Source organism: Perca flavescens, chromosome 6 (genome assembly GCF_004354835.1).
Source record: "Perca flavescens isolate YP-PL-M2 chromosome 6, PFLA_1.0, whole genome shotgun sequence".
Lineage (NCBI taxonomy): Eukaryota > Metazoa > Chordata > Actinopteri > Perciformes > Percidae > Perca > Perca flavescens.
Genome location: NC_041336.1, coordinates 28,248,243 through 28,258,977, shown reverse-complemented (window position 1 = coordinate 28,258,977; position 10,735 = coordinate 28,248,243). Strand labels below are relative to the sequence as shown.

Sequence of the window (10,735 nt, the reverse complement as noted above, 5' to 3'; positions counted from 1 at the left end):
GATGCAAAAGATGCTGTAGCAACCACGCTGTGTCATCGACATGTACTTGTGTCATCGACATGTACTTGTGTCAGCTATCAACTAAAGAGTAATCTATATGCTTCGCGTTCCACTTCCGGGATTGCTCCGGTGCTGCAGGAAATTTCGCCGGATGCATGTATTTTCCGTTTCCTTCCGCTTTCTTTGTGTTGGAATTTTAAATTCGGTGGATTTATGAGGACTATTGTTGACTGCTCCTCAGATCCCTGCAGGGTTAATTGAGACAGCTAGCTAGACTATCTGTCCAGTCTGAGTTTTCTCTCGCACGACTATTTTGCAGCCACTCTGTGCAGAGTTTAACACCACCCGTGACGATTCTGATTGGTTTAAAGAAATGCCATTAAACCAGAGCACGTTTTCCTCCCATCCCTGAATGCTATGTGGCGTAGCCAGACCCTCCTTCAGCGCGCTTTGGAGGAGGGTCTGGAAAAGCGAGACTAACTAAAGAGCAACAATGGATATAGCCTGTAGTGTGGATATGAATACAAGCAAAATGGCCAACAAGGTGAATGTTTCTCTTTTTTTTGTAATTGTTTTGAAGCATTTCTTCTTCATCAGGCAGCATACAGTGGTAAGATGCATAGATAAAAAAAAGGGAAAGACATGCAACACAGTTTAGGAGCTGGCTTCCCAGTCAGCACCAGGACCACATGTTGTCCTCGTGGTCTGGTGAACCGTAGAGAATCCATGACGACATGTCTGACCCGGAACAGCCAACGGCATCGCCAGCGTTACTAGGAATCGCTTCCTGTCCTACAATGTGAACGTAAAATGATTGGTTCACATGAGGAAGGCTGATGTGTTGTTCAGCTGAGGAAGAAGATGGGAAAGGTCAGTGGAGAACAGTAGAGCAGATTAAAATAACAGCAGCAGAAACTTATAAATGTTAACCTTGAATAGAACAGAACACATTTCTTTCAGCTGTTTAAATTTTCTTTGGTTCTTTCGTCCTGCGTGGTTTTGGTTGTTGCACCACTGAGACTCGTCATATTTGGTACCTTATCAAGATAAACAGGTAACGTTAAACGTGTTTTTTTTTTAGTGGCTTTCTTTCTTCTTTCGGGGGCACAACTTCGCTGGATTCTTGTAAAAACCTCCTCAATTTTAAGACTCCTTCTGTAAGTGGGGTGATCATAGTACTGACATGTTCCCACGTAAATCATCTTTAAAGTTATCTAGGGATCATTTTAAGTATAAAGTACATAAAACAGCAAAAACAAAACTGGACAAAAGTGTACCTATGAGGTTTGTAAATGATAATACAGAGAGTGGTAAAGTCTCTTACCTGACTTGCCTTTTTTTTCCTCTCCCGGTCAGTGTAGAGGCTGGTGCAGTAAAGTGTAAACAACTTTGGAGGAATCCTTGGGCTTTTTATCGCCACCCAGTGGCAGATTGTGGACCTGCACCTGGTCCACACTGAATCAACACAGCAACAACAAAAAGCCACCATAAAAGTTCATCTGGACATCTGACTTAGATCAAATCATAAAAGCAGCTCTTCATTTTGCTCCAGAACCATTAAAATGTTTGAATGTCCAAAACTGGGATGAGAAATTTATTGGGACTCTCATAAACTGGAAGAAGGTGTTGGATATCACAGAGGAGAGTAAAGACAGAGGAAAAGACAAGGAGTGGAAAAGTGTAAGGAGACCAGAGAGAAGGTGATGAAAGGAAGATAAAGAAGAAAGCAAGAGGGCCAGTGTGGTTGTAAAATAGAAGCAAGACATAAAACAGTAGATTGTTGCTGTGGTCAACAGCTCAGACGGATGGCGTAAATGGGAAGAAGGAGACAGAGGGAAATGAAACAGACAGAGAGAAAGGTAGAGAGAGAGGGGGAGAGAGAGAAAGCGAAAGAGAGAGAGAGAGAGAGAGAGAGAGAGACGTAGTTGAGGGGGCAAGAGAAAGTGGCAGAGACAGAGGAAGATGGTGTGTACCTGGACAACTTGGAATAGTGGACAGTGATGTAGTTAGGGGCGGGGCTGTGAGTTTCAACTTCTGTGATTGGTGGAGCATCCTTCAGGGGAACGATGGCCGGGTGGCCGCTGTCACTCAAGTCGTCTGGCTCCTCCTGTGTACGCACACACGATACATTTGGATAATTTGTTATATATTGACATTCTTTTCCAGAGTTATACAAGACTCTCAAACTGTGTTGCGCACCGGTATGTCGGACATCTGGCCCTTTCTCACTGGAAAGGTCTGTTGGGCTGACTCATAGAACATGGTGTCAGCTGTCACTGAGGGACGCTGGGGTAACACACACACACACACACACACACACACACACACACACACACACACACACACACACACACACAGAACAAGGCAAAAAGTTAATAATAATAATAATAATAATAATAATAATAATAATAATAATGATCTTTATTTCAGACACACAAGTAGGTCCATAGCAGGAAAAGCATGTATTTAAATTTTCAGCTACAGGTTAAACAAAAACAGAAGATGTTGAGTCATAAAACTAAATTACAAATAATAGAACAATAAGTACAGTACCTTGTTTGCTACTTCTCCTGAATCCATGTCGACTCTGTGCATGTTCTTACTGGGAAGAAACAGGGACAATATTATCATACCACAAAAGTAATGCTAACAAACCGTTCTTTTTTTAAATCATGTGGAAGGTTACAGAAATGGCAGTGAGCAAATAGCAGTGTGCTTCCTGTCACCTGATCATAATGGCCACTGTGAGAGTGATGAGTCCAGCAGACACCCCTACTGCTGACGCCAAGGCAATGACCTTAAGACGGCCTGCCAGGGCGAGGATAATAAAGGTTATCAACATGACTAGAAACAAGAACAAATGGGGGTGGGGAAATGAGGACTAACATGAGATGAATAAAAATAGTGCAATAGAAAAATAGAAACAGAGAAAGTGAGCATCATCTTGCAGGCGTCTAGACTTGAGACTTGTGTTTCCAGTTCTGATTTCCAAAACCTAACTCCACTCCTTCAGCTGTCTAGACTTAAATAGTAGTTTTCCACAACACTTCGTCACCCCCTCCTCCTTCCTCATAGTGAGAGGGCTTTACATGACTCACCATGACTCATAGAAAAACAGTCAGAAACCATGAGACTATACATAACGAAGGCCGGACCTCATGCTGCGATAGTGAAAGGGAGGTTTCATCACTCATCATTTCAAACACACAGAAACCTATCCAAACATCCCTCAGAGGAGCACACACTTTTGGGGTCATTGTCTCAGATAATCAGAAACATAGATGTAAAAATGGGGCAGGGGTGTTTCACTAAGGTTATCAGTGACACCTCATCGCTTCCGTTACACTTCTTAAAGAGACAACGGCATGCACAAAAACTCACAACGTACACAGCCATTTCAGTTAGCGCAGGGGAGTGTCAGGGAACAGCTGTCAGCAGAGATGAACCACTAAAGGCCTTCAGACAACTCATGAAAAGCACCACATGAAAAATTCTATTGTAAAATGTTTTTGTCTCAAAGGTTGCTATGATATTGAAGGGCTCACCTTTATCTGCTGGTGTACCTAATGTAGGGAAGCTATTTCCAAGGGGAAATCTTCTAGTGTACAGGGACCATATACTTTACAAGAGCCTATTGCTAGTGGCTCTGTGAGGCTGTATTTAGGCATTCTTTGAGCCAAATGCTCGCAATGACAATGCTAACATGTTGATGTTTGGCAAGTATATTGTTTACCATGTATAAACCAAAGTATTGGACAAATGAAAAATCTGACCTGATGATGACGTTAAAGTTAAAAAAATAGTTCAGTTTTTTTCAGTGAAAGGTTAGTTTATTTGTGTTATTGTGTGATTTTGGTGTTTTAAAGGGTTATGAACTAACAAAACCTTCAAACTAACTAACCGATCGAGCCAGCCGTAGACCAGCACCTCCCGTGTTCTGTGTGGTAAAATTACTGATTTTGTCGCCGTAGACCAGCACCTCCCGTGTTCTGTGTGGTAAAATTACTGATTTTGTCAATGGCGTCTGGTGGCTTTGGCGCGTAATCTTAAACAGGGCTCTCTGACGGCAAGGTAAAGTGGTGAAAATATTCTTAATATACCTAAACTTAAACTGTTATTGATTTTGTTTTTTAGGTGGCTAAGATACATAAGCTGCTGCCACCATCCACAGCAGAACATTTCTTAATTTCCATGCCTGTCCTCCTCACTGCTTCTCTTAACTGGCGGCATGCTGACCACCATTTACTGTAGATATATACACTGACTACAGATGAGTGCCTACAACCCCACTTGAGAAAATCAGCACTATCCTAAGAGATCACCAACATTATTACAATTCACCCTGAGGGGGACAGAAAATCCATTCAATAGCTTTCGAGACATTTCAATCAAAACCACAAATGTGGAACCTCATGGTGGCGCTAGAGGAAAGGTCAGTGGAGGTTTCATCCTCTGGAGAACATGAACGTGTGTACAAAATATCATAGCAATCCATCTCATAGTTGCTGACATATTTCACTCCAGAACTGTACCAAAAAACACAAAATGCTTTTTTTTAAGGTTTTGATAAAACACATAGACAGAACAGCAAAAGACAAAGAAGTGTCCGTGCATGAATCATTGTGTACCTCTGACTCTCACAGTGAGGACAGGAGAGCTGTGCGCTCCGATTCGATTCCTGGCCTCGCAGTAGTACTGGCCGCTCTCTCTAGGGCCGACCTCTGAGAAGGTGAAGACAGGACCAGACTTGGTGCCCCACGCTGCATGGAGCACAGAACGGGAGAAGATCAGCTTACTGTTTCAGATAGTGTTGGAGGATACAAACCAACAGACAGTCCAGAGGCACACAGAGCAGGACACTGACTTCAAACATTTAGCACAGGTTATAGAGGTAGGTATTGATGATTTTGTAATGTTAACCTTGAGTGGAACCACATTTTTACGATGCTAACATTGTACAGAGCCCCCGTCCAGAGCTAAGCGGTGCCATGTGAAGTTGTCCACTGCAGGGTTGGCCTGACTGCTGCAGGTCAGGGTCAAAGGTCGGCCAGCATCCACCACACTGGAGGGACGAGCTAGAACTGAGGTGTTCTTAGGAGGGTCTGGAGAGAGAGGAACAGAAAGATAGATGCGCAGGGTTACGGAAGGTTTTTAGTCTTGTAAATAGACAGGGCAAAGAGAACAGAAAACAAATAGCGTGAGAAGGAGAGAAACTATAGAGTTATCCAGGAGAGGAGTGGTATCAGTGCATCTGACTCCTCCTTTCCAACTCGATAACTGAGCAGTAGGTCATCAGGACAATATAAGTATTTACACAAACAGGCAAAAGGCAAACCCAGCCCTAATAAAAAATGATCTGAATCCAGCAATCCAGATGACTCCCAAACACACACACACACACACACACACACACACACACACACACAGGTTTGTGGCACTATCTTTGTGGGAACCCGTCATTGACATAATGCATTCCCTAGCCCCTTACCCTAACCTTAACCATCACAACTAAATGCCTAACCTTAACCCTTACCCTTACCCTAACCATAACCTAATTATATCTCTAATCCTACAACCAAGTCTTAACCCTCAAACAGCCCTTTAAACTTGTGGGGTATTTTGGCCTCCCGGATTTTGGACCCCACGAATATAGTTAAACAAGGCCACACACACACACACACACACACACACACACACACACACACACACACACACACACACACACACACACACACACTACTTACAAAGTATAGTGAGTGTAGCAACAGGGGAGGTCTGGTATCCGAAGCGGTTCCAGGCTGTACAGTAGTACTGACCAGCAAGATGAGCACGCACTGAGGGGAAGGTCAGGTTCTGGAAGCTTCCTTTAGCCAACACCTGGTCACCTAGGATACGATACCAAGTATACCTGCAGGAGGGAGGATGATGATGATGATGATGATGATGATGAAAATGATTATAGGAATGGGCAATTTGCAATAATAAAATATCTGGTCCTTCCTAATTAGATGATATAACACTATAACAATAAATATTCAAATGGTTTTGTTCATATGGCCCAGTCCTTATTTACAACACCTTAAAGCAAAGTGAAAGTCTGACTTAGAAAAGTTAAGATAGAAAAATCTAATAGAATAGAAATAGAAAAAAAGCCAACAAGGGCCATGATAACAAAAACAACATCCCTATCATGTATTAATCTTTATTAGTTAAGTATTGGTTATATACCTGCTGGCAGGAGGGTGGGCGTGGCTGACACAGCTGAGGTTAACATATGAGCCTTCTCTGATGTCAGCTGGAGGACTCACCAGCACACGCGTGTTTTTTGGAGAGTCTAAACAGGCAGAGAGAAAACCAGAAGCATCGTTACTGTCACGTTCGTTTTTTAATTTGACGTTTAGTCCAACGCACCATTAATCCATTTGAGCGACCAACAGCTTCTCATAGAAGAATGCGGAGTGGAATGGAGGCAGCACTGGTGCCTACCCAACGTGCTGAGCGTCTGATAAAGTCAAAAGTTGATTAACATATATGACAAAGAACAGCAGCAAGTTTTCACTTTGGAGCAGGTGGAACCAGCGAATGTTTGCTTGACTACAAAATAGTTGAAGATTAATTTTCCGTCGACTGACGAATCAATTCATTGATGAAATTGCATTTTGATGCATGTTCTTAACAAAAGTAAAAGTATGAACAGTCAGCAGTTTGGGTTTGTATCACTTCCTTCGGAATCCATATGATAGAAGAACCCCATCATGACTAGAGTTTAAAATAGAGTTGTTGCCTAATCACTTAACCCAAACTAACCTTTGACAGATTTGCACAACAGGACCTAAAAATTGAAACATACAACGAGACTTAACATGGGTTTACAAAAGTGTTTGTTGCTCTCAAAATGAAATTCTGATCCAAGCATGTAGTTGTGATTCTGAAATGTGCAAGTGTTTGAAGTGGGGCAATGCAAACATCCAACACACTTACAGGTGACATTGAGTAGCAGTGGTTTGGATCGGTCTGTTCCCAGTGAGTTGCGTGCTACACAGAAGTACTCTCCTCTGTCTGTGTATTTGAGGTGGGACAGGCGGAGCTGAGGCCTAAAACTGTCTGGGATGCTGCCACTCTCCATGTCTGGAGAGCAGGTAAAGACACACGTGAAAGTTAGTGCACACACAAGCATGATCTAAAGACAATAAAATATAATATCTTTTTCTTCAAAGGTCCTGCAATTCCAGTGGAAAGATTCCAAAGCTTCAGCTGTTGATAGCTGTCCAAGGAAAATGTGATCCTACTCTGCTTCAACAAATCATTAAAGGACAAAATTCACATTACAGCATGAGCATGTCATCAACCAGTCCAGGCTCAGATCCTCGACACAGACAGTAAATTGAACAGTGAGTGTCCTGTCATCATATGCTGCGTTATTGGTGAACACACATGCTGTCCTGTACCTTTGAACCATGCGAAGCTTTCTACAGGTGGAGCTGCGTCGCTACTGCAGGTGAGGGTGACTGACCCCCCCTCTGACACCTCCCCCACTGGAAAGGCTGCTATGGAGGTAGAGCGTGGACCGTCTGGGGGGAGAGTCAAAACGGGAAAAGAAGGATATACGAGGAAGGAAAAGGGACAAAGAGGACAGAAAGGAAAGGAAAGTGGAGATGAAATACTGCAAAATGTAAGTGCAGTTTACACTATATCAAACGTAATTCAATCTTTTAACATGTATCAGGGCCAATAGCAGGTGTGTGTATCATTCGTTTAAACACAACGTAAAAGTTATACAAGTTTAACATTTTATCTATTTGTTTGCTTTTATTTTTGTTTTAGTTGGCTTTATTGAGATTACTCACGTCCCAGAGCCAGCGAGAGGGAAGGCGACTGTACGTTCTGTGGTGGGATTGGTCGACAGGTGTACGCGCCAGCGTGCTGCTGGTCAAAGCGGTTGATAATCATCCATTTCTCATAGGAGCCGAGGTTTAGTCCGTTTCTGTGTGCAGAGCATCATATTATATCTACAGTATAGCAGACAGCAAACATTACGTGAGCTTAGAATTATAAGGTTCTATCTCCACTTTTGGTCGAAATTGAATTTTTGACATACTCTGATCCATTAGGTGTTTATTAATGCCTGTGTGGTGTTATTTTTGTAAGAAAAATATTTTGTTAGTTAGTTATTAATAGTAGATTATACTACATAACAGTTTTGCCAGCTGGGATGTAAAAACTTTGATGCTCAATATCTCAGAACTACCCTAAACGGAGATAGAACCTTATAATTCTAAGCTCACGATTAGCTACACGTCTTGAACCACTGCCTGGGTGACCAATAATACCCACATGTACAACAACACACCTGTACAGCGCAAGGCTCCTTCCTGGAGCAGCACATCCTCTGGCCTGGCAGCCTACAAACACAGTCTCTCCCAAGCCAAACATGTTGGCGGGCCTAGCTGGATGCACCTGGACCTGGAGGTCTGAAACACACGCAAACATTCACACATGCACAAAACCAGTAGCTGGGTGAGTCCAGTGCAGCTTTTGTTTGTATGAAGCTACCTGTTACATCCAGAGAGATGGTGTCAGGGGAGGTCCATCTCCCCAGAGGTTGGTCCGTCTCAAACCTGAAGTGGTACTGGCCTGCATCGCTCAGCTTAACAACACGAATCTGGACTGAACAGCTGGAGTAGCTGCCCCCGATGTAGCTGGAACCCACAATTCATTTTAATACACGTGTGCATTATTTCACATTTACAGCGTGTCAGCTCTCACAAATCCCCGGCCGCATGTTTCATCCTACCGAGTGCGTCCGCGGTATGACAGGCTGATCTCGTTGGGGTCAGTGTGGTGAGTGAACTCCCTGCGACCCTCTGCAGACACACGGAACCACATGACCCGCTTCACCGTGTGACCTGTAAAAGAAATAATTTTATAAAAAATAAGGCTTTAGGTTTTTCAGCTCACCTTAGTTGCTTGGAACTTGGACACATGTAGCATCCATCACATTTCATAGCTTTATTAATCATTCAAGATATTTGAAAAAAAGGTTTATACATGGATTTGATACCTGATGGGTAGTCATAACGGCAGGGCAGAGTGACAGTTGTTCCTGCCCACACACAGATCTCCTTCCTGGAAAAAGACACACTCCACCTGCTCTGGATACCTGCAGGACAATTTGATGGCACAAACAAAAATTATAAACAACAAGAAACACAAATGCAACAATTACATAAACTTTAAATTTAAAAAATCGTTAAAAAAAAATAAAATCCACACAGAGTATGCACACCTAAAAAGGTTTGTAAAGTACACCAGGCTGATAGAAGAAAAGTGTGTTTTTTTATGAAAGGCCAGTTCAGGGTTCCAAACAAATCCACAAAGTCACATCCACAAAAATTGCTTGCCATATAAAATGAGCTACCAAAGGTTTAGGGAATACATACTTAAAGACTAAAAGAGTTGTAAATTTCAACTGCACACAAGTACAAGTTTTCCTTCGGTGTGGCTCCTCAGAGTAAGACTTGTCAAACCACAGCTCTGATCCGCTCAGAGCGTGACACATAAAACTGAAGCAGTGAAAATGAGCTTTGATGTGCAGCCGTGGTGTCATCCTGTGCTGCTTACTGCCTGCCTGGCTGACTACCTTGCACAAAAGACAATCAATACTTATAAATAACTTGAGCGTAAAGGCAAGGGCACCTGGCTGCAGGACCTTATGTGCATAATGGATCCTAGAAGTCATTTATTTTTCAACTGTTGTCACTCGTTTTGAAGCGTGTGGGACACATTTAGGAGAATATCTACAGTAGAATATCATATAAATATCTGACAATTAAGGAGCCTGCCAGTTCATCTCTCACCCCCTTAAGTAATAAGAATATACGTATTAATCCTTGTTCAGTTAGGTTTCACACCTCATGATTAAAAAAAGTTGTAATTTCAAATGTATTTTTCTCTTACCTGGTAAAGCTGTAAGGATGATGCCCAGAACTAACGCACCTGCCAACATCTCCGCTGACACAAGCTCTGTAATGTCACCGGAGAAGGGGAAAAGCACAGGGATACATAGAGGTGAACAAAACATTATCAGGAAAAAAAAAACACCACCCAGATGATTAAATGTGAAGCACTCACCCCTTAAAGTATCTTCATTCAACTCAGTCAGTCAGACAGAATGGGGTTTGAGGGATGCGTGCCACTCGAACCGCGATGGAGGTGAGTTCTCAGAGCGATGGGAGTTGCACTGTGATCACAACCGGGTGGTAGGAGATGCGAGGAGGAGTGGAAGGGCAGAAGGAGGGGGATGAGGAAGTAACTTCAGCTTCCTTCCTATGTTCTATCTTTTCAACTTTCAACTGTTTCTGTTTTCCTTTTTAGTCCACTTCTCCCTCTGAAACAGCTTTTGAAGGTCAGTGATCTGATGACTGTGGTTTCCTACTTTGTGTTATTGTGAGGATGTGACATCCTTGTGATCATGTCACCTTTCACAATGGGCTTCTGTATGTCATTAACAGACTATTGGCAAGTGTCTGTGACACATTTGACATCCCGCATCTTTATTTGACCCATTCAAGTATTGATGAGTGCAGCTTTAACTAAATATTCACCCTGATCAATAGACATGCAGAATGTCCAGTGATCAAATTAATTGCACTCTCCTCTGACTTATCCCGATATTGGAACAAACTTTGAGCATCGAGATTGACCGATTGTTAAAAAGACAAACATGTATGGTTCA

General features: G+C 42.6%; 1 protein-coding gene across 1 annotated transcript; it reads right to left on the bottom strand.

Annotated features, from left to right (window-relative positions):
- Positions 1-540: 540 nt before the first annotated feature.
- si:dkey-33i11.1 (sialoadhesin) lies at positions 541-10,317 on the bottom strand. The gene is made up of 19 exons (XM_028579439.1): positions 10,132-10,317; positions 9,958-10,023; positions 9,062-9,160; positions 8,795-8,906; positions 8,554-8,699; positions 8,351-8,471; positions 7,848-7,984; positions 7,449-7,571; positions 6,982-7,128; positions 6,229-6,334; positions 5,745-5,908; positions 4,953-5,102; positions 4,629-4,760; positions 2,727-2,808; positions 2,554-2,602; positions 2,200-2,286; positions 1,974-2,107; positions 1,325-1,455; positions 541-849 (listed from the first exon to the last, which is right to left on the bottom strand). Exons 2-18 carry the CDS (start codon positions 10,004-10,006, stop codon positions 1,353-1,355), a joined length of 1,941 nt encoding a protein of 646 aa, XP_028435240.1. The 5' UTR covers positions 10,007-10,023; positions 10,132-10,317; the 3' UTR covers positions 541-849; positions 1,325-1,352.
- Between the last annotated feature and the right edge of the window lie 418 nt (positions 10,318-10,735).

Bases quoted from the DNA above. Each gene is read 5' to 3' on its own strand.
- si:dkey-33i11.1 (XM_028579439.1), bottom strand. From the start codon at position 10,006: ATGTTGGCAGGTGCGTTAGTTCTGGGCATCATCCTTACAGCTTTACCA. The intron at 5,909-6,228 runs GTATATAACCAA...TCCCTCCTGCAG, and splicing joins GCCCACCCTCCTGCCAGCAG to GTATACTTGGTATCGTATCC. The intron at 2,287-2,553 runs GTACTGTACTTA...GTGTTACCCCAG, and splicing joins CAGGAGAAGTAGCAAACAAG to CGTCCCTCAGTGACAGCTGA.